The sequence below is a fragment of the Aythya fuligula genome, chromosome 1 (genome assembly GCF_009819795.1).
Source record: "Aythya fuligula isolate bAytFul2 chromosome 1, bAytFul2.pri, whole genome shotgun sequence".
In the NCBI taxonomy this organism is placed as follows: domain Eukaryota; kingdom Metazoa; phylum Chordata; class Aves; order Anseriformes; family Anatidae; genus Aythya; species Aythya fuligula.
In genome coordinates, this window is record NC_045559.1 from 92254265 (window position 1) to 92277843 (window position 23579).

Below are 23579 nucleotides of genomic sequence, written 5' to 3' on the forward strand. Positions count from 1 at the left end.
TAAGTCTGCTCCTTCAATTTCCCTGTTACCCATCTTTTAACCAGTACGAAAAATATCAGTGCAGTTATTGAGTTCATTTTACAATGCCCAAGCAGGAAAGAGCCAGAATCATGTGGTAGTAGCAAGAACTGTGTTGTGTGCTGCAAGATATGCTCTTTAAAGGGTTCATGACCTCTGCTTTTTCTTCCCAACCAAAGAACTTCAGTGGGTTCCAGGAAGCGAGCTCGTCTGCACTTCTAAAACTTGTAGTTTAGAAGTAGCTGATTGATCAATAATTAGAAATGCATATTAGCTCATTATTCATTTTTATATTAATTTTTATTATTCATATTTTTCAACAATATTAATCGGTTTGTAGTGAGGTTGTGCCTAATTAGTACGTGGCAGGTTTGTGTATCAATGACAAAATAAATCGTAGTTGTACCTAGGTCTGTGATGAATTCAAAGTGTAATTTGCAACCAAAAAAAATTGACATGAGCTACGTAGTTTTAAAAAAAAAAAAAAAAAGAAAAAAAAGTTCCCATAGTCTCTGGGATCGATCGGGTATCTTTTCTAAAAGTGCATGCATATGTTGTGTCCCTGCCCACACTTATCTTCCATGCTGAGCAGCAATTTGTGCTCTATCAGCACCACCATGCTGTGGCTGGGTCTTTTCACTGAACAGTGAAATACAACCTAGTGTTAAGTTTTTGTTGTTAACCCTCTTTTGACATGTCAACGGGCAAACAAACACCCTTCAAAAAAAGTTCTAGCCTGTTCTGTTGATCCTAGGAAGGTTTTCATTGTGAAAAATTATTCAAGATCGCTATTTCCATGTCTCCTGGGAAAGCAGGTACTGTTCTTTGTAGGGGTATGCTGGGACTCATCGGCATGTTCTTTGGTACCAATGGTCTTTCACTATCATGGATCAGAAATTTCACATGTTGAAATTTGATACTGAAACTGAAGAGTTAAGTGATGCAAACATAATTGTTTTCTTGACAGATCTCTTCAAGCACATCACAGCCAGGAGTCCCAGGAGCTGTAAAACAAACGGAGGAGTCTGCATTGTTTCAGTTTGCTGAGGTATAATAGCTAAAATATGATGGGGGAGGATGGGAATAAGCAATGAACCAATAAGGGCTGTCACTGAATGGTTAATCACCCTTTCTCTTAAGAGGCTCCCATCAGTAGATGTTTATCTTCATGACAGCATTGCATTAAGAAAATCCTGAGGGGAAAAAAGCAGTGATTTGAAGAGATGTCCATAGCGTACACAAAAGATAGTGGGGAAAAAAAAGCTGTAAAAAAGATACAGCTGCTCCAGAGGCAGGAAACCTTTAGAAAAATAAACTTGCAGGCTAAAGGAAGCTTACCATAGCTACAAGGCTATGTGACAGCACTGTTAGGTGGTGACATCTAAGTCTATAAGTTGTCCTCTCTCTTTCATGTATGGAAAATTCAGAGTCCTTAGAGATTGTTTTTATGAATTTCTTCTCCACATGTTTAATGTGCTTCTACAAATTGATTTTTGACACCTATTCTCTTCTTGCCCATTTGGGGGAGTCTGGTACTACTTGCAGAATTTCTTATGCTGAAGGTATATTTAGGGTGTGCGTGAAAAGAGCTGGCGCTGTGCTGGAGGAACGTAAGGGGATGAAAAGATAATGCTGTTGGTTATTCCATGTGCTTACGGAGGTTTGACTACAGACAACATGCTTACTTCTATTAAATGTTAAGCTAATTATATACTGTGCATTTTTAGCTTGGCTGGCATGTGCTTTGATGTGTTCCCTGAGTCCAATTAGAAAAAATAAATAATAATTTACTGATTCAGGTGCCATAAAATACCTGAATAGAAACACCTCCATAAAAGATACAGTACACTTGATGTCTCTGATTGTTAAAACATTTTTATACATGCTATCATTTTTTAAATTACAGGTTAAATTGGAAAGTTCTTTTGAGAATATTAGTGGAATATAGCAGGATGAAGCCATTTGATGAAATCAAGCTTTCAAAGAAAGCAAAAGATCTGCAGTGTGGAACATTCCTGTGAATTTTCTTGCTAAGTTTCACACTAGTGAATCTGCTAATTTAGTCTCAAAAATCTTACATTTTAATTCTACATCATTTTTCGCTGTGTACAGAGTTGAACAGGGTACGAAATACCTTGATTACAGCATTTTCAAATCATACTCTGAAGCTTGACTCAGACATACCTTCAAAATTTTACAGAACCTAAAATCAATTCCCCTTGTACATGAACAAACAACAGCAAACCTGAAAATTGTCTTAAGAATGTGACAGTATTTCATCTCATACCGCTACGCTGTGCCAGCTCACTTGTCAAAGTGGAGTGCATCTATGAATCATCAAATGTTAGGAAGAATAGGTGCTTAGAACGTTAATTAGAAACTGGCCAAAGTTAATGCCAGGGTTAATCTTTTTCCTCTTAAAAATACTAAAATATGCCTACAGTCTGGAGGGGGTGGGTTTTTTTTTAGATTTTTTTTTTTCGGTGTCTGGAAATAACAGAACCCACCAAAAAAAAAAAAAAAAAAAAAAAACACTTCTTTTTTTTCCCATGACTATTTCTCCAGTGTTATGCTTTTGTTATGAAGCCTTAATGGCAGTGACTAACATTGTGTTTTATCTAAAGCAATAGAGAAATGGCTTTAAGATTGCAGCCTGATTTTCATTTACTTTGTTCCAGGGGAAAATACTATGCATGCTAAAGAACCTCTTTAAGCTTTTTATTATTATTATTCCTGCTATTAAAGCTGCCTGTGCTCCTTCAAATATAAGGGCTTTCATTTGCACAGGGTGTCTTTGTCAAGTTTGGCAAAAATCCCATTCCTTAATGCGCCACTTCTTACTGGGTCCTGTCTATATGAATGCATCTCTGCATTTAGGAAGCTAAATTATGGTAAGCAATTTGCAGTAGGCTTCTGTCACCAGTGTACAAAGCTACAAAAGAAAAACGAGAGGGAGAAAAAGTAGTTATTTAGCCAGTGGCCAAGCAGACCTGTGAAGAAATGCGAATTGTGCTGTAGTCTGATGTGCCTGCAGTCTTTTGGCAGCCGTCCCACCTCATTTTTGGTTCTGGCTGGGCGTTCTTCATATGTTTCCTGTCTCTTTACCGCTGTTGCGGCAGGCTGAGCGAGAGCGAGTCTTTGTAAGGACAGAGATCCCATTGAGTAGGTATGGCATTTTAAATGGACACCTCTACCCCGCAGTACAAGGCCGCTGTCACTCAGAACGGGCTCGTTGCATTCATGCCGTCTGGGATTCTTTCTTCTATAGAGCCTCAGCCTGGCTGGCCGGCACAAGCGTCTCAGTCTTCAATTAAAGCTGATGAGGATGTGGCTAATGAGGCCTGCCCGGTGTTGTCTCGCCACAAGAGATGATTAGAGGCTTGGGAGTGAGACTGTGCTGGGGCCTGTGGGCGTGCAGGCAGCCAGTGCACTGGCCTTCCACCATGATGAGGTGTCCTCATAAGCTTGTTGTTTTGTTTGGGTTTTTGTTTGTTTGTTTTTAATTTTGGTGTGTCTCCAAGTTACGTTCTTGGCTTCTTCACTCTGCTCTGATCTAGCAAATGCTCGGTGGTCCCACTTGAGCCCCTCTCGCTTGTGCCTTTGTGGAAGGCCATTATGCAGGGCAGTGCCGCCTGGCATGGCGCTGGTCTGCGGGCCGCCTGGCCGCATGGGCTGCTGGCTGCCATCCTCCCTGCCATGTGAGGGAGGCAGAGCAGATGGGCCCCTTTGCTCTCCTGGCCGTACTGGCTGTGTGTTTGGCAAACGCGAACAGATGGTGAGGGCTGCTTCGCAGGGAAGGAACACGGAGACCTCTTAGATTTACTTAGCTAAACTCTCGTCCTTAAACAAACAAAGAAACGCTTCCAGAGCGTGACAGCGGTAACGTTGCTAGTTTAACCCTCTTCACTTACAGGGCCTCTTCTGAGGTTTTTCTCTAGGTGATGTAACGAAAATACAATCATACCCAGCATGCAGCAAAGTTGGCTCCTCCTCGCTGGTCCAGCAGGTTATCAGCACTAGAGCAAAATGCACGCCGGAGGGTGGGTCTGTCCGTGCTGCGTTCTCACACGCTCGCTTTCAGCAGACCTGAGGGCAGCCCTTTCTGTGCATTTCTGTGCTGAACAGAAGGTTTGGATCCAAAACTTCTGGTCAAAATGCCGTGAAATTGGGAGTGTGAGATCTAGTCAGCATCTTGTCTTCCAGCCTTCCCTTAGGTAAAGCTGTAGTCTTCCCAAGTAAAGTCCTTATATAAATTAGACAAATATACCAGAACAAGTGCTAATTTTGTCTCTCACTGTTTGTTTTCCTGACTACGAAGAGAATTTTTTTTGCTGAAAATGTTGCCTCCCTTTCTTCCAATTAGTACTACCAGGGATCTGACTTGCATTTTGTTAAAGTGCCCGTGCTATTGTCAAGCCTGTATCTTTTAGACTTTTCTCACATTGTGCCTCAGAAGGCACGGCGTGTCTACATGTTCTCAGGTTATACTTTAAGGTGTGGGTGTTTCTGTCCTTTTTCTGCCATTCATCCTGCACTGAAGAAATTAAGAACTGCGACTGTATTACAGTAGGAGGATAAAATTAAGGCTCTTTTCCTACAAAGTGCAGCATACACAAGCCCTTCCTCCTGAGCTGAGTCTTGAGGTCCTGAGTGGGTTCACTGAACTGTGTCACAGGAAAACTAGGATTTTGAATTATTTTAGTTTAAAACTAAATCATGAATGCACAGTCAAATATTATTCACTATATCTTAAATAGCTGGGTGTTCATAAGTTGTTTTTCATGTAATGAAACTGCTTGACAGACAAAATGCTGTTTGGATAATAAAGTTAAAAAAAAAAAAAAAAAAAAAAGGAAGAAAAAGGCTATATTTAACTTCTGCATCTGAAAGATCATGGTCATAAGTGTGATTTTTATAATGAAGTGGATGCCATAGAAATACTGGTGGTCTTGTTCCTGATCCTAGAGTTTTTTGAAGGCTTCCAGGCCAAATGCTTGTAGTGCCATGACAAACAAAATCAAATATGAGAAATAATGAAAAATTGTTGTGTTGTTGAACTAATAATGCTGCACTTGGAAGCAGATCAGAACAGTTTGGCTGCAAAAGCAATTCTGAAGTGCAGTGGTAGTTATTTATCAAGTGCTGGTGCTGGCACACCACCATCTATTTAGAAGGCCAAATTTGATGCCCAGATGTAAGGTTGTCTTTCTCCTAATGGAGGAAAGGAAGTGAAACAAGCACCCAGTGCCTGTAGGGACAAATGGTCCTCCTCTGTACCTCGCCAAATGTGCATACTGCCCAAGCTTCCCAGGAGAATTTTATTTAACCTTTAGCACCACGGATGATGCTTTTTTAGCAACAAGTGTGTTTTGTTCACTTGGAATCACATAAAATGCACAGCATGATCAGAATATTATCTGTGTTTATATCCTGCTAACTTCTAAATGGCTGCTAAGTGTTTCTTGGATGGGATTGTTAATTTGAAGTAGGGCCTTCTGCCAGGAAGATATAAAAGTGACTGATTTAACTAACTCATTTTCTTCAGTTTCTTCACTTATTTTCTCCTTTCTTGTCTGCCGTTCCTGGTTAACACTGAAATATTTTCTCCTCTGTTCATTTAAAACCTAGATTTCATCAAATACTTCCCAGTTGTCAAGTCCTGAGCCAGTAAAGCACTGTGGGAAGTCGGCACTCTTCCAGTTGGCGGAGGTAAAGTTATATCCATTAGCATCACAATGGGAAGATGTGTGTATTTTTTTTCCTCCAACAAAGTGTGAATTTTGCAAGGTTTGCTCTAGCATCAAATTTCGTATTTCCAGAAACATAAACTAGCAAATGATCAAATAGTAAGACAGAGAATTAGGCAGTTGCAGTGGCCCTGGGGACCTAGGTCTTTATGCACTTTTTAAACATGTATAGCTTCTTGGAGACCACAGGAAAAAGTGCTTCCTTACAGGAATAGTAACCTTAAGACTGTAATAAAAACAAAGCTCAGAACAATAGCAAAGACGAGACAATGGCATTCTTTCTAATGAAGAAGTGAATACTAGGATTCAAAAAATAAAGCTTTGGAATAAGGACTGGAAAGTGCATTGCTGAATTGGGGACCAAAAGTAATAAAAGTAGACTTTGAGAACATCCACGAATCCGTATGAAAAGTTAGAAGTAATTTATTGAATTATGAAGTTGGCAGTTGTCAGCAGTCATCAAGAGTACTAAGTGAGGTTTCTCAATAGTCCTGGAAATACCCTGAGAGTCTTGAATGTAACCTTGTAGAGGTCACCGCTTTGATATGGATAAATCACCCAAAGTTTTGAGGCTTGGCCTGCAAATATTATTATTCTTGGTGACTAAAAGCTGAAAATACTTGCTGCTTTCAGGCTAATAGAAGTTGCTGCCACCTTACTCGTTACTTTTTTTTTTTTTTTTTTGCTTGCTTTTTCAAAATCGCTTCCTATTTCAGTGAGGAAAATGGTTCTTTGGATCCCATCTGGTGGCATCCAACCATCTGTACGTTCTTGCTGCTGTGGCTAATACATCTCGGGGGAAAAAAAGCTATTGGAAGCGCTAAAAGAAAACAGCATGCTTTGAGCCTGCACTGATGACTGTTTCATGCTTTGTTCAATGGACAGTAATGCTACTAGGAAGACTGACTTTATAGGTCATGAGTAGAAGAAAATCTGCCTTACCCTAGAGGCAGTCTCTGGCAGTGCTAGAGTTTGTTGGTGTGTGCTACATTGTCAGCAGTGCCAATGTAAGTCTAATTGCACCTACCTGTGATTAGAGATCCGTACAGGTATATGACCACTGCAGCACTGGAGCATCAGGAAGGTTTGTAACACTAATCAGGGACACCAGAAGTTTTTCTAGTGTCCTTTGTCACAGGACAGCAGCGTGCTCTGAGTGGTGCTGTTCTGGAGTAAGGCTGTTGTTGAATCCAGCCTGACTTTTGGAAGTTGCTATTAAAAGTTGTGATGCGACTGTGAAGCCCCAAGGGCAAGGGAAGTCCAGGCACCTGTCTGTCCACAGCAGTGCAGAGTTTGTCCTGCAGTTGGTCACAGAAGTAAATCTGAACATGGCAGTGTGATGCTGCCATGTTGGACAGGTTTCCACAATCAGTTGCTTGGCTGGATTCCCACAAACCTAATTATATATATATATATATAATGAATGTTAAAGGCTCTGATTGAAACTGACACAGGCGTGGCAGACATGGTAAGCACATCTTCCTTATCTCTGGCTCTTGTAGTATATTAATACTGTTCTTTGTTGGTGGATTTTTGGTTTTGTGTTTTTCAGTTTTGGAGATCTCTGTAATGCTGGTCTGTAACTGGACAAATAAAATGAGAGATTCAGCTTAACTTTTCAGACAGCAGCTCCAGATCTGATCTGGATGATCCCAAGCTAATGTGTTCATATCACCTCGAGGGCATCTGAGGTTTGCAAGTTCATTTGGCAGGCATTTGTGCCGTGCCACTGTAACTCCAAACCGCAGATGCTGCACACCAGAGGGGGCTGGACTGCTGTCTCTGTGCTGCTGGCATGGCAGGGATCCGGAGCGTGGGAGACTGTCAGCTTCAGCACAGCACACTGCTCTGCTTCTCCTTCATCTCTGTTATGTGGATTAACCAACTTTATCCCCCCCCTTTCTGTTCCTTCCCTTTTGATATTTCACAGTATTTCACAGATGGTGATAAAATAAAGTGTAGAAGTGGGTTTAATTCTTTCCTAAAGAATTCAAAGAATCTCTAAGCTTCTAAAAACGGATGGAGCAGTGCTGCGGGCTGAAGCCTGGCAGGCTGCTGCTGCTCAGCTCTGCTGAGTCTTCGCAGTGCCTGAATACATGCTTTGTCTTCAGCCTTCAGTGCAGAGGGATGACAGCGAGGGGAGTGTGCGTCACCTCCAGGAGGCAAGGAGGCCGCTTCTGCTTCGGAAAGCTAGCAGCACTGACACAATGCATGGCTGTACGCAGCCTTCAGAGGCTTGGGCTGGAGTTGTCAGATTGGGAGAAGCTGTGAAACGCTGCAGCTTCCAGGGGACATAGAGAGAGAATTTTTAACTTTTTTTCTTTCCTGTATTGGTAGGGAGCAGTAAAACTGAGCTGGGTGGGGTTGATGGGAAGGCTAACCAAAGTGTTGCAGGTGCTTCAGTGCCCCAGTCCCTGTCCCCAGGGATTGTATTTATAACAACATGCACAGGTCTATACTTTTTGATAATGTAATCTTATGAATGAATTTTGGGAAGAGGAAGGAAGTAATCCTTTCCAAAGTCGTGTAATAAGCATAAAATAATTGTACTGGTAAAATAATGTTTTTCTTTATTCTCCTCCCCTGTTTTTTCTTCAGATTTCTTCGAGTACATCCCATTCAGGTCCCGATTTAACAAAGCAGTGTGGAACATCAGCATTATTTCAGCTGGCAGAGGTAGTATTAAAACACTGGTGACTAATTATCACAGGTGCAGTGGGGTGGAGAAGTTAATGATATTGATAGCCCGAGACTGGAAGGCAGTACGTTGCTACAGTTATAATTACACTGTTGCTTATAGAAGCATAAATTATCTTGGCTTGGGTGCTATAAATTAAGATTTCTCCAGACTAGCCATCAGTTTGGAGGCCTCTAAGCATCCATGCTGCGGCTGATGAGAAGTACGCAGGCCCTTGTGGCAAAGGGGTTATCCAATCTCCATTTGCATTGTTTCAATTAATTCTTTTAGGGACTGGGGTTTGACTGGTTTGGTTTGGTTGGGGAGGGGGGTACATGGGGACAGGGAGGAGCTGGGATGAAGGGGTGGATTAGTCTGTTCAGATGACATCACCATTACAAATACCCGTTAAAGGGCATTAGCCACTTTTTTTCTCCTTTTGTGCGTACTGTTTATTGAACTGGGGAAAAAAAAAAAACAGGTCAATAACTTCTATAGAAACTGTTCCAATGATTCTCTCAGCAGCTACTCCTTCTGGGAACAGTTGAAGCTGATGGCCTTTTACGGAAATGTATTTATTTTGTTTGTAAGCCTTTTTTCAAGCTTCCCAATCTTAAAGGTTGTGATTTGCAAGTTTATTTAGGGCTCACAAAACAAAAAAACACCTTTTTTTGTAGCCACACCCACAGCCTTCTGTATTACTGGCTGCTGCAGAAGAAGCAAAGGTATAAAGAGAAAAAAACATGGGCAGGGTGTGACGGTGGCGGCATCTAATTGACAAAAAATTACTCTTGTTCAATGAGTTGCATTTTTAATATTGATCTTTAGCTTTTGGAAATCATGGGCTGTGTTTACGTTGCAGTGCATTAAAAAAGTCACACTAAAAAAATACCTTTGTGCCAGAGCACACCTCAGCATAGTCATGCAATTCCCCCCTGCATAATTTAGACTCCTTCCTAACAGCCACTGTGCTGCCAAAGCTCCAGTGTTTCCAATGATCAGCCTAGCTTGACCTTCTTCAATCCATGCAGAAGGAGTTTCAGAAACATATTTCAGATCACAAACTTAAGCCGGAGTTCTGTTCTTGCTTTAGTACTCGTACATTTCTGTAAGAGATCTTTTTAGTTTGCCAGAAAAAATACCTTGCCAGTTTGAGAAGTGGAAAATTGACCTAAAAAGAGCCCAGTTGATCTGCAGTTACATCCATCCTGACCATATGGCCCATGGGCTGAGCTGCAGGGTAGGGAAGCTCCTGATGCCTGGTTCAAAGCAAGCTTCCTCCAGCTGGTTTCAGTCCAGGTGGCTGTTCGGTTGCTGGTTGTTTTAAAAACAAAATAACACTTGGAGTTCAGCTTAGAGGGTTTTAAGAGGGAGAGCAAGAAGAAGAAAGCATGCCTTCCCAAGGCAACTGCTTGCTGCTGTGAAGTACTACCACCTCTAGCAGTGGCAGCATGGCTTATAAGTGATCCAAAACCAAGTGGATCTTCCAGGTCATTGCTAAGGGAGCATGGCAGTTTGAGGACCTTGTTGTAGCTCTTCTTCTGAACCTCTCTGTTCCTCAGACAGAATGAGCGTTTTGGTTTCCATTAATGTTATCTCCAGGAGATAACCATGGCAACTACTGCTGCTTTGCAGTTCCTTGCAGAATAAGACTGGCATAAGAAGAAAGAATTGGAAGGCTTTTTACTACCTCCCAAATCATTTTGCACATTGTAGTAAAGAAAAATAATCTTGATCGCTGCGATTTGATCAACTTCTTTTTTTTTTTCTCCCCCTTCAGGGCCTTTTGGAAAACAGAGGAAAGAATTGTATATGGGGATATTTGGGAACTGGGAGTATGGATTTGAGATTTCCTGTAGGTTGTGGTACAATATAGTGAGAGATGCTGTGTTTTTCCGTTGCAGTTAGTATTATGAAAATAAAACTAGCAGTGGGTTTCCCGGATATATTGAAGGCACTTCAAGGATCACGGAAACACCAATTAGATCAGTTGGAGTATTTTTCTATCAGAGTGGTAGAATCCATCAGCCTTATTCTAGCACTTAGCCATAATTATGTTTCATCAGTTTCATTAGGACTTGAGCATTTTTTCAGTACTGTTCTTTAAAATAGTTTGCTTTCATAAATGAGGATCCCAGAGAGACTGCATGTGTAGTGCTCTTCCTGTTAATATAAGCAATGTTAACGGTTGATGTTTGTTTCATGGTGACTATTTTTAACTCATTTTAGATGTGCCTTGCTTCAGAAGGGGTGAAAGTGAAAGAACCTGGGAAAACAAAAGTGGAAGCATCAGAAGATGTGGCGAGGGAAGTTCCAGATGAAATGGAAGCAGAAGAACTGGAGAAAACAACAATAAAAGACTCCTGTAAAGGAAAAACAGAACAATCAGAGACAGGGAAAATACAAAACTGGGATGAGACAAAAACTGAGGAATCAGAAACTGCACAGTGCAGAGATTTTACTAGTCTCGTAATGGAGAGCAGTCTTTTTGAGAGAAATGATAACACAAAGGATCACATGTGCCCTTCTCCAGAGCTTTCGATGATTGACATGAGCATCTTTGGGCTAAGCAAGCCAGAAAAGATAAAGAAGAAAAAGAAAAAAAATAAGTTGGACCGGCACACAAATGAAAAATCCACCCCCAAGAAGCCTTGTAAAAAGAGGCAGTCCTCTGAGTCGGACATTGAAAGTGTCATGTACACAATTGAAGCCGTTGCAAAAGGGGACTGGGGTGCTGAGAGACTTGCGGAAACTCCCCGCAAAAAAGCCCGCCCTGCCTCAAATGTGAAGGGAAGCATGTTGGATACAAAATCACCAAAGAAAAAAGTGAAATCGAAAGAGAAGAAAACATCGAAGGAGAAACCCACGGAGCCCACCAAAGAATCAAAGCCTCCTGATTTCCTTAATATTACAGCCAACAAGGAAGTACCCTGTGAGGCTGCTGATAATATTAAAGTGGAACCACTGACCCCCACAGAGGAGGTGGTACCCCAAAGCTTACCAGAACAGGTCAAAACTGAGGACAGTGACTGTGTTAAAAAGATAGAAACTTGTGGCTCCAGGAAATCAGAGAGATCTTGCAAAGGTGCTCTTTATAAAACTCTGGTGTCAGAGGGCATGCTCACGTCTCTGCGTGCTAACGTGGACAGAGGTGGGTGGCTTTGACTGTTCCATTTACAGCACGAACTGCAAAAGGCTGCCTGGAGTGGGAGGAAGAGCAGAAGTTCATGTTTAAGCTCAAGTTCAAGCAGTGCATGGTGGGGTTGTCAAATCACCTGGAATACTGGGGACAGGGGCTCCAGGGTCCAGGGCAGCTCTCTGAGTTTTGCAGACTGCGTTCCTACTTACCTGAAGAGCTCTTAACTTTTTAACTTTTTTTTTTTTTTTTTAACTTTAACTTTTTTTTTTTTTTTTTTTTAACTTTTTGTCTTTCATTACCTGAGATTTAGCTTTTTGACTGAAGACTAGGTTGGTTGATTGTTGACCTGCTAATAGATGTTTCCAGGACTTGTTGCATGTAACCCTGAACAATTAGTTTTTCTATGTAAACAGCTTTTGGGTTTGTAGGATGGAGAACTATGATTACAAGAGGCAGATGTCTGACACTTTTCCTTAGGTCGTTCATTGCTTGGCAGGGGGGTTGGACTAGATGATCTTCAGAGGGCCCTTCCAACCTTGCTGATTCTGTGATCAGTTTTGCTGTCATTGGTGAGCGAGAACCCTTTACCTTGTAGGACAAATTTTAGATTAAAATTTCTGGAAGCTTTCAGTGAGACATATTGAAATACATTTTTTCAATTAGTAGATTTAAATGGGTAATTAGTCAAAATGGAAAAGAAAAAGGTGTTTATAATTCAGGTAAGTTTATTGCTGTGAAGCTACTCATCTCTTTCTCCTGCTTGACAGCTGAAGAGAACCTGACTTTGGAGGTAGTGTATATGCATATCTATGTATAAGGTGAAAAAAACAGTTGCCAACAAGATTATTATCCATTAAAAAAAAAAAAAGTTTGATCTTCTTAAAGCAGTTACAAAACAATCTTTAAGCTCCATTGCTGAGTGGGTATGCAAGTTCCTTCTGAGCCCATTTTGTCACATTTTTGTAAAGATGAGAACAATTTTCTGCCTTTATCCCAGGAAAAAGAAGCTCAGGAAAAGGCAACTCCTCAGATCATGAAGGATGCTGGAATGAAGAAAACTGGGCTTTTTCCCAAAGCGGGACAAGTGGGAACAAAAAACTGAAGAAGACTAAGCCAAAGGAAGAGTTTGTTTTGGGGTAAGTTGCTACTTAACGCTGTTCAAAGTTTTAGCTAGGTCAGCCTAGTAACTTAAGAGCAAGTCCTTCCTGTTGTAGCTAGTGAACTGAAACCCCAACATCCAAGCCTCAGATGTTTTAAACTACATAAACACAATTCATTGAATTCCTGTGAACTGCAAAACCTGTTTGGCAGAGTAAGGCTCTAGTTTCACATTGGTTATATACCGAAGTAATTCCTCTGAGATCTTTCCTGGTTTACAATACTGTAAATAAATTTGAATGGCATTATTTGCACACTTCTTTAAATATATATATTTTTTTAATCACAATATTTAGCTGCTCAAGAGCCGGTGAAGGGGGTTAATTATATTTTTATATTTTCAGCACACTTTGCAAACAATATTTAAAGTTCTGTGTAGGTGTTCAGTCGTCATAAAGAGACTAGAAAAAATAGATTCCTTTGCCTATTTGAAGAGAGTGCTGACAGGAAAAGTAAACACCATCCTTATATTTGCAAATAATTATGATAAATACTCAATTTTTCTATTGTTGAGGCAAGATATTTAAACTGTTCATATATACAATAAAGGAATTAAACATATCAGAAGAATAATGAATATAAATGCATTAACATTTAGCAAGGCTGCACAGAATTACTCTTCTAGTATGAGTAACAATTTTTGTCAGAGTACTAACAGATTTATTTAACTGCAGGCATAGCTGTTAAATCTGCTTTGCCATTCATACTTGCAAGTTATGAAGACTTCCAATTATCTGAATTAAGGTGAAAATGAACAACAACAACAAAAGAGTAGTTTTTCCACATGTCATGGTTAAAATTTTAATATGTTTCTTTTGTGCAGGCCTTTTTCATGCATTTATTATCTGGTCTATATGAAATTTAGCTGCAACTCATTTTACAGCAAAGATATTATATTAATTAAAATCTTCAAGAGTTCTTTCATTAGGAATAGTTGATTAAAACCACTGGCACAATTCTTATATTTTTATTGTGCTTTATATAAGAAAGTACATTATCTGGAAATATCTTTTAAATGTAAATTGAAAAAATTGAAAATGTCAGGTCACCTCATGGCAAGAAAAACAAATGTATCTCTGAGACAAAAAAAAAATGTATTTTTATATGATTTATTCAAAGTCACTAGGAAAATTCTGTAAATATTTCATTCATTTGACAAATATTGCTCTACCACTGCTGTCTGGCTGGATGGGGAATATACATATTAGTGAATGTTGCTTCCTGATTCAGCCATGCCATTAATGAATATTGTTCAGTGAACTCTGTAAAGCAGAAGCAGTTATTTGTGGAGCTGAAGTGCTGGAGAAGGTATCTGTTATGTTCATTGCACTACCTGATCTTCTGTCTGCTTGGAAGAGCTGGTTTTAGTTCTACCCACTCCTCTGAACTCTTTTGCTCCCTTCATCATCCCCTTTTTCAGCATTAGGGTGTCTGTCTGCTGGAGTCCTCGCTGCTTTTGGAGTTGCTCCTTTCTCCTATTACTTCTGTGTCCCTTTACCTTCTCCATTGGTAGCTGCCCTTGCTTTCCCTGGTGGTCCGTGCCAGGTGTGCTTTGCTTGTGTACAGCCCCACTCCAGATGAGCAGAGATAAAATGAGGTATCAGCCTGTGTACCAAAGCTTTCAGAACACAATTGCATTGAAGTGCTGTTTCAAGAAACCAGGAAATCATCTTTCTTGTGACACATCCAAGTGTAGAGTGTCTCATGGCCATCCCTTCCAACAATCATGCCAACATCTGTCCAATTCTCATTTTCCACAGCAATTAGAATCTGAGATGAGTAGCAAATGTCATTGTTCCCATCTCATGGGCAGTTCTATTTATAATCTGCCTAGCAGTGCAAATTGCCTTTTATTAAAATGCACTTGCTTCCTGTGATCCTGCCTGGTTGCAGAAGTTCACTGAAAAGTCATGCTTACACAAGATAGCACAGTCATTACAGCCAGGCAGGCCGTGCCATACCATCCAGCTCAAGTGCTTTGTTTTCATCTGGCAATTGCGAATCATACGACATCTGTGGACTTCTTGAGTGGTAGGTACACTCATTCAAGCTGGGCTGACCTATGAGGAATGTTGGGTTTCCTGAAGCCATGAGTTGTGTTTTTCATCTCACAACAAACAAAACAGGAAGGCAGTATAATCCCCCAGAAGAAATACAAATTAATTGTCATCATGAAGCACCAGGTTTAACTTTTTTTTTCCTTTCCACAGCAGATCGGATGGCTTGCCATTTTTGTTAGGTAGCTTTGTTGGACAGTTTGACATTTTTGCTGTAGTTTAAATTATCACCTCCATTCTGGTGTAATGTGATTTTTATGTGAAATTAATGTATTGGTTTGTTTACTTACTGGTTTTATTGCCTTTTCTCATTCCCCTCATAGAACAGACAAATCTGCTTTATGAATCTGTGCAGCTAATTTTTTACATTATTTGCATATATTAAAACTTAATTTCTCCAGAGTTCCAAATTCGGGAAATGGATTGTACATTCTCCTCCCAAAGTTAGATTATGTATAATAGTTTGACATTTACAGTGTGCATGTGTGCATATCTTTCCCTTTATATGAATAGATGCGTGTGTATGCACACAAAACACAATTCTCCAGAAATGGAGTTACGTTTAATTTGATTGGTTTTGTTTCCCCTTTAGCTTAGCAAAGTTGGAAGAAGAATTTGAAAAGAAATTCAAGAGCCTCCCTCAATACAGTCCTATTACCTTTGACAGGAGATGCTCATCTGTTCCAAGGAAAAAGAGAAAGGTTGGAAGCGGCTCATCTGAACAACCAAAATCCAACAAAGGTAAGTAACTGTGTTCAGTCCATTCTTCAATAACAATGCCAAAACAAGCTCTGGAATTTACACTCTCTTACCTTACTGTTATACATGTGAAAAGTGTGAAGTAAAACTTTTTTCTAGCACTGAATCTAGTTGGTTCTCACCTGGATTAGTTTCCAGGCCATACTCTTGACTTCTGCTTTTCATGCTGAGTAGAGTAGAATTTCTTAGAACTTGTACGTGAAATAATTTCCTCAGAGCAAGCAAACCTTCAATACCTTTGTGAGGTAAGTGAATTTGACAAGTTTTCCCAGGGGGAAACTGGCAGGGGGGAAAAATGGCCAATTGTCAAAAGTTACCTTGAGGTTTTTCAAAGCACGGTTTTATGGGTGTTTTCATTTAAATGTAATTTTAGGCTTTATTAATAAGATACCAGAAATGTCTGAATGAATTTTGGATATTTTTCTTCAAGATTTCAAACTTACAATGGAAAGTTAGACTTGAAAATGTTCTGAGGTGATAAAAATGGTTAGAGGACAGGAAAACTAGTTCTGTGCTCAGCTCTATGGCTGAGGGTCATAGAGGGAGAATAACTCATGACACTTTCGACTGTTTTATATACAGACAGCCTGTTTCACAGGAGAGGTAGAGAAGTAAGTATACGTTAGAGAAAATGCTTTTAGGCTGTGGCAACACAAAATGAAGCAATGACATACCGATAATTCTACAAGACAAAAGGATGCTCAGAAGAATGCTCGTTATGCACAGCTCACAATGTGAAGCTGGTTTCCTGTTCGGCTACTGTGGTAGTATCATGAGCTGGCTGATTTTCAAATCTAGTACGTGTATTTTAGCCAGACAACCCTGGATTAGATCTATGCCTTTTGAATGCTTCACAAATAATTACATTAGAATATGCAGGATTGAGCAGCTGTTCTTTTCTAGTACATGCCAATTTTAGTATTGATTTTTGTATTTATATAATTAGATATGGAACAGTCAAACTCCTGCAAATTTAGAATGGTGCTGGTAGAAAGCGAGTTCTTTCTCTTACATTTTTATGGTATATATTGTACAGAACCTCTTTAATGAGCATGAATGAACTTTTTTTTAACAGTATATTAATGCAGTGGCTTATTACACAACATCTTTTGGGCACAACATGGCAATTGAAGTTGTAATATCAGCTGTGTGGATTTCTCCCTGCTTCCATCACTATTAAAAAGGTTTGGAATATTTTCGGCCACGTCTCAAGGGAAGGTCAGAAACATAACTGCAGGCAGGTCACAAGCCTGATATAAGCAGTTTTGGCACAGCCCTGCGGAGAAGGCCATGGAGCGTTTGCCTGCAGCTGGCAAATGGGGCTCTTTAAACCAAGCCAGCTGACTTTGTACCAAAGCAGATGGCCAACAGTTGCATGAACTTTTCCGCCAAGTGAGCTGTGGGGTTGTAACAAGCAGCCCTGGAGGCAGGAATAACTGATGGTGACACTGCTGTTTTTGCAGTGAACATCTAACCATAGCCCTGAACTAAATGTAGACTGAGATAGTGATATCTGTTCCTAATTCCAATGAATGTTGAATTCACAAAAGCGAGCTGGCAGCTCACGTCAGTCATTCCAGCTCCCTGGAGAGTGAGGCTCAGCTCTCAAGAGCTAACTGAGAAACTTTCCAACATACCTTTTTTTTTTTTTTTTCCTTTTGGAAAAGAAAAATTGCTAAAAATATAAGCATTCCATGGCAGTATGTTGATTTAAATTTGTTTTCTGCCAGATTTTTTTTTAGGATTCTTAAAATTAGGATGCAAGCTGTGTATTTGAAACAACCTGAACCAAACTGCACACAACCAAGCTTACTAGCTGAATAGGGGAAACTGTTCAAGCAGAGCCAAATACTCATTATGCTGAATCCCCAAATTAATTTGTAGTGTCCTGACAGGCCGTTCAGCCTTGTCATGCTGTTGGCTTGCCTGCAAATCCTGAGTCCACGGACAGCGAGAAAACACTAACCTCCAACGGTGTTATGAACACAGGTCTACAAGCTGGGCTTCTGCAAGTGTTGCAGAAAATGAAACACAGGAAATGGGCAGTTTTATGCAAAATGATGGACTGCTTTGGAATGGCTCTAGGTTTTTTATTAGTTTACACCGTTAGAATTCAGCAGAAGCAAAAGGGGCGTTTTTTTCTTGCAGCGTGATGAGCACGTACTGTGAAGAGGCAGTACAGTCCTGTGGGTGTGACTCTGTTGGGATGTAGGAGACCTTAATCTCGCTCTGCTGTGCTCTGTGTTATCCGCTTGTGTGGAGCTGTCTCGGCTGCTTTGCTCTTTCTTGGAGCTGTCTCTGGCTTGTAAGGTCAGCAGATGAGGCCTCCATTACGAACGGTGCCTGCTAGTGGCTGGGGCCTCTAGTGTGCCTTGTTTCCAAACAATATGTAATGATCATGAGGGGTAGGCTTAGTAAACACTCTAAAATCATGCCCTGCTTTTCCTGGATGAGCATGTGCAGAGTCATAAACTTCCCATGCGTTTTCAGTCCTCTGATAATTACTTTCTGCAGTCTTCAAATCAGTGCTTACTAAATTGCAGCTAAAGGCTGAAAAGTAGATTGGAGCACTGCACACTAAAACCCCCAGAGGATGCTAGGTGATTAAAATAGAGAAATGCTTGGGGTTTTTGTTTTGTTTGGGGGTGGGTTGTTTCTTTTCTAACTAATTCTCTCTGCCTTAAAACAAAAACACGTTATACCCTGCCTGATAAGGCCCTATCTTACTTCAGAGTAAATGATGCCAGATTGATTTTCTGTCATATGTCATTAAACTATAGCTACGTGGGGCGGCTAAATAAGATGATGGGCCTGATCTGCTGCCTGACCCAAACAGACAGGGTTGTCAGGGCATTTTGTTATTACAAAGTGGAAAATCAGTGAATCAGTGTCAACTGAATCCTTCCACAGTGCTTGCCGTGCCCAGTCCTCACTTCAGGCAGTTCTTTTAACATAAAAATACCTGAGGAACCCTGTGACATAACTGTTTCAAGTCCGTGTGCAAGGGAAACTTTGAATTTTCTGAAATTAGAGGCAATTTTTTCCAGTTTTTCCAGATTTTCCAAATTCTGCTCTCACTAAACTTAATAGGGATCTGTCTTCAGTGGGAGTAGACCTGAAAAAGTCAGAACCCTTCTGCAAATCCCACCCCAAGCATGCCAGGAGCATGCACGTACAATAGCAATGTAAGAAAATGGCTGAAAAATACAGCTCCACTCAGTCTGTGCAGATGGCCTGCTCCGACATTTGCTGGAGCTGTGACTGATTTTATTTTTCTTCTTTCCAATGGCATATGTGCCAAAACATCCCACCACACGAGTCATCAGTCTGCAGTGAGTCACTAATTCGCTTATATGCAAAAATGAGCAGCAGGCACAGTCATTATTTCTGTGGTGTGCTGTGAAGAAATGCTCACTTACACACCAAACACTTCGCTGAAGTTCTCATTTTGGGAAGGCCAGGAGACGACTGCATGGTGTACTTTTATTCAGGAAAGGGATTGTCTGCAATTATTTTTTTTCTTTGACCTCTAGGACTAGAAGTAAAGCATCAGCTTAAAAATAATCCTTTGTGGCATTCCTCTCAGCCTTAGCTTGGGTTTTTTGGCTTAGTTCTAAGCATTAGGATGTCTGGAGATGGCAAGTCATAATGTTTCACAGATCACAACCTAAAAATACAGCTCCGTCCTCCTGAGAGACTTAGAAACAATGGAGAGTTTGGCAAACTCCAGCTCTTCTGGGAGCTGTGGAGCTTATGGGGTCCTGCCAACACGATGGCCTCACAGGACAAGGCAAGGATTTTAGTAGGAGGCCAGTCTCAAGCTGAGGGAATGAGCTGAGCCTGTGGTAGAAGTGAATTGGGCTTCATTACCTCCTCTGTAGGGCCTTTCTTTCCTCATGTCAAATCAGTGCCAGAGCCTTCTGGGAGGCACATGTGTTCATCCTGGTTGTCTTATGACAGTGCTGAAATGTTCCCTGTTTGGTCTGGCCATGCACATAAAGGACTCCGGGGGAGTAGGGGGAACACATGCCCAGAACTGTGGAGGAAATGCAATTATGGTTTGTTATGCATGGCCTGTTCATTTTCTTGCCTGCTGCTTCCCTAACCAGCTGCTGCTGTCCATGCTGCTATCCCCAGAAGGAAGTTCCTGGTGCTGTCAGGGAGTACAGTGAGCCACTGGAGCCAGGGATTAGCAGGTGGTTAACTCACGTGGCAGCCGCTGTAGCACTAGGAAAAGAAGAGGGAATATTAAAATAGAATATTTTCAGTCGAGGAAGATCAGCAGAACAGGACTTACTCTACACTTAAGGTGGCAGTATAGCAATAGCAAGTAAACTTACAGGAATAAAAGCAGTTCTCAACTTTCTATAGGAAGGCACTCCTAGGATCCACTGCCTAACAGCAGGATTGGCTAGGTCTTTCTGCCATGGATATTCTCTGGACTGAATGTTGACAAGTGGTGTTTGTTTGAAATCTCTGAAATTTGACTGCTGTCCCCATGAAGCAGGTATAGCACAGCCAGCAGTTGTGTAAGCTCTTGCGTGAGCTGTTATGCCTGAACCATGCCCCTGGGACACCTGCTCTTGGAGAGTGGAAAAGGGTATTTGATCTTAGGAATGGCCCGTTGTTCGGCCTTTCCTGATGGAATTAAGTACGTGTGCCCATGTCCTCTCAGGTCTGGTCTATATTTTGCCTCCTCTGTTAATTTGGTTGATTTTTATTGGAAGAAAAAGAAAGGCTCTGTTTTTCATACCTGAATATGCCCTGCAAAGGCCCCACATTTGGCAGTTCATCTGTTCATGCCTTAATCTAAGGGAAGGGTTGGATGGGGACATTTCCAAAGAACCAAATAGTCTATTCAGTAATTGCTAGATAACTCGTGTGTGTAAATATGAGAGTGATCATAATTTGTCTTTTTACAGAGGACATTGAGCATATCCATATTGTCTAGCTGATTCCAAGTAGTTCAGGCAGGGAGTGCAAAGTGAGTTTTTCATGGAGTTAGAAGTCAGATTCTCAGGTCTAAGTATGCCACATTGACATACATAACTATTAACTCATTTTCTCTTTCACTGCATTAATGGCCAAAGGGTATAGGAAGTAACCATGAGCACTGTCTCACAAGAATAAAGGGTAAAAGGGTCAGGCATTGGAAATTTCCTTATAAAAAGGTGGCTTCTCTTTTCACTCCACTGCAGTCAATGTCTTTCCATCTGAGAACAGAATTTTACATGCAAGTAGCGTGTGCTATGAACCATCTAGCATCTGCTACGTGGTGCAGATACAAGCTTATCTGAAGTGTTCTTTGATGGTAAAAGAGAAATTTAAGACAGAGCTTTCCTTATCCATGCAACAACTGTCATCTTTTGGGGAGTTTTTAATCTCATTTATTCTGTTCAATTGCTGGCACTCACTGATAGTCCGTGGAATAAAGCAGTTTGTAGGGTGCAAGCCAAGCTGTAGCAGTGGAGATTTCTGTAATACCATGTAAAATGTTGCTTATTCCAAGCACCTACAAATCACTTATTTGTTAAGCTGGAGAAAAAAAAAAAAAAAAAAAAGAGAGAGAGAGAAAACAGTAGAAATGATGTCCTGAATTCTCTCTTGCATATCTCTGCCTCTGTGTCTGGTGGAACTGTTTTGGAAAGATTTGTCTCTGCTGATATGAATTAAGCATTTGACTTTAGTCTTCGGGAAAGCCCAGGTACACTTTCCCTCAACCTGCTTGAGCTTTTTCGTGACATACTTTGCATTTTTCTTGTACTGGCACTATACTGCTTATCCAACTCTGTGGTACTCAGGAACCTACTCTAAAATCTGCAGGAAGACACTTGAATTAGTTTGAATGAATACAGCCTATTCTATTGAACTTTACAGTATTTTCTCTACAAGTTCTATTAAAAAAGCTATTAAAATTCAAGCTGATAGTGTCTAGCCTGGATTGTTTTTTGGTTTTGTTTTTGCTTTGGTTTGTTGTTTGACATCTGGATTTTTTGTGATACTATTCACTTTTTCCCAAATTTTGATTTCTTTAGTTTGCTGTTGTTGTTTGTTTGTTTGTTTTAAAAAAGGCATCAGTGAACCACAAAGCCAAATATACAAAATCTTAGGATTTCTCTGTCTGTTCCTGTCTAGGTTTTACTGTTCTCTGTGTATTATTCAAACAGAAGCTAGTTTCTATGAATGCTGTTCTCCTTCTTGCCTGCACTACATGTTTTTCTCCTTCATTCCCCACATATAGCGCTGGGTAGTGATCAAAACCTGCAGATCACATTACTACACGTTTACAGTTGTCTCAGTAGCCAGTGTGTGTCTGGCTTCTTGTAAGGATAAGGAGGAGCAGAGGAGGTCAGTGTGGTGGATGGCGTGCAGTTCCTGCTAGAGTGCAGCTGGGAAGGATGCCCTCTCGTGAGGCTGTGAGATGTCCTGGCATCTGCAGCACATCTCCTTTCTGTTTGGGCAGGTCTGTTTGGAGCTAGCCTGAAGAAGTGCTCACCTGCTATATCTTCGGAAATAAGATTTTGATGTGCAGCTTGTTTCTGAAAAGTAACTGCCTAAAAGTGGCTTTGCAGTGTAGAAATAATGCGTCTGTTATTTCTCTGCTGCTGTATCTCCATTAGTGAGTCAAAGGATGGCTTCCTAATGGCTTCTGCTAGTGGCATGCTTTGTCTGCTGCCCTGTAAAATGCCTTCTGACTATTACTAGCAAAGACTCCACTGTCAAAGTAGGAATGGGACCATCAGCTGGGTACACCCTCACCTTACTCTCCTGGGAGCTTTTACTTCTGCACTTACTATAAACTTACTTCTGGTCACCAAAAAGGCAAACCTAACTCCTGGTCCTGCGGGGGTTGACCATGCCTGGTAGGTACGGCCTCACCCAGTCACTCCCCTGACAGCGGGATGAGGGAGAGAACCGGAAAGGGTGAAAGTGAGGACAAAGACGTGTATAGGTTGGGACAAAAGTGGTTTAATAAGTGACAGGATAAAAACCAAGAAACAAGTGGAGCAAAACTACTCACTCACCACCAACAAACCCATGCCTAGCTAGGCCCTGAGCAGCGTCTGCTTTGGAAACCCATCCCCAGTTTTACTGCTGAGCGTGACACCATATGGTATGAGATATCTCCTCGGCCTGCTGGGGCCAGCTGTCGTGGCCCTGTCCCCCGACACCTCTTGTGCCCTCCCAGCAGGGCACTCCTCGCCCTGGGGTGCAGAGGGAGGAACAGAAGGCCTTGGCACTGTGCAAGCACTGCTCAGCAACCACTAATCACCAGTGCGTTATCGACACTGTTTGGGTCACCAGTTTCGAACACAGCACTATACAGGCTGCTGCGAAGAAAGCAGCCATCCCACTACACATCCAAAAGAGCGCGTGTCTTTAAACAAACAAAGCTCTTGTTTTATTATATGGCTGAGCTTTCTGAAGGTCACTGTTCTGCAAAATGCTCTGGGACACTTTTGCATAGAGAGGTGGTGGGTTGGAGTACAGCCTGCTTAGATAGAGAGCCTCCAGAGAGCGCAGTGGGTGTTAGTTTTTGTGCTTCACCATGAAATGGCATCCTGCATTAGTGGAAGGGGAGGTTTACAGTACATGCTGTGACTGTTGTGCTCTTTCTAAAACTGCTGATTAAAAGTATGTATTATTAATGTTGTCTGTAGGTTCATTCCAGTCTCAGAAAAAGAACTTATTCCACAAAATTGTCAGCAAATATAAGCACAAAAAGGAGAAGCTTAATGTTCCGGACACAGGTACTGGTGCATTACTTAGTTAAGGTTTCGGTCCGCCTGCTCTCTGAATTCAGTCTCGGGTGATGCTTCTAGGCAGAGGCTACCTGACTCTCTAGCCTTTGACTGCTTTGGTCCTTTATTTCCCTGTCTGCTTTGACTCCATTAGCTCCTGGCTCCAGTTGGTCATACTGCCTTACTCGAGTACAAAGCTGTTTCTCTGTTCCTTGGTATCTCCCTTGATTACAGTTTCTCTGCTCCAGACTCTGCAGCAGAGCTGACAAAGCAAGGGCAGTT

The 23579-nt window shown here is 41.2% G+C and overlaps 1 protein-coding gene across 9 annotated transcripts in view; it reads left to right on the forward strand.

Annotated features, from left to right (window-relative positions):
* BBX (BBX high mobility group box domain containing) overlaps window positions 1-23579 on the forward strand; it is a 131952-nt gene that overhangs the window by 93997 nt on the left and 14376 nt on the right. For 8 of the 9 annotated variants that reach the window (XM_032183525.1, XM_032183512.1, XM_032183534.1 and 5 more), the window contains 6 exons: window positions 986-1066; window positions 5647-5727; window positions 8364-8441; window positions 10672-11593; window positions 12579-12717; window positions 15389-15537. In XM_032183525.1, the coding sequence (XP_032039416.1) occupies window positions 986-1066; window positions 5647-5727; window positions 8364-8441; window positions 10672-11593; window positions 12579-12717; window positions 15389-15537 (1450 nt within the window). The remainder of the gene's footprint in view (window positions 1-985; window positions 1067-5646; window positions 5728-8363; window positions 8442-10671; window positions 11594-12578; window positions 12718-15388; window positions 15538-23579) is intronic. The other variant, XM_032183551.1, reaches the window with a different exon arrangement.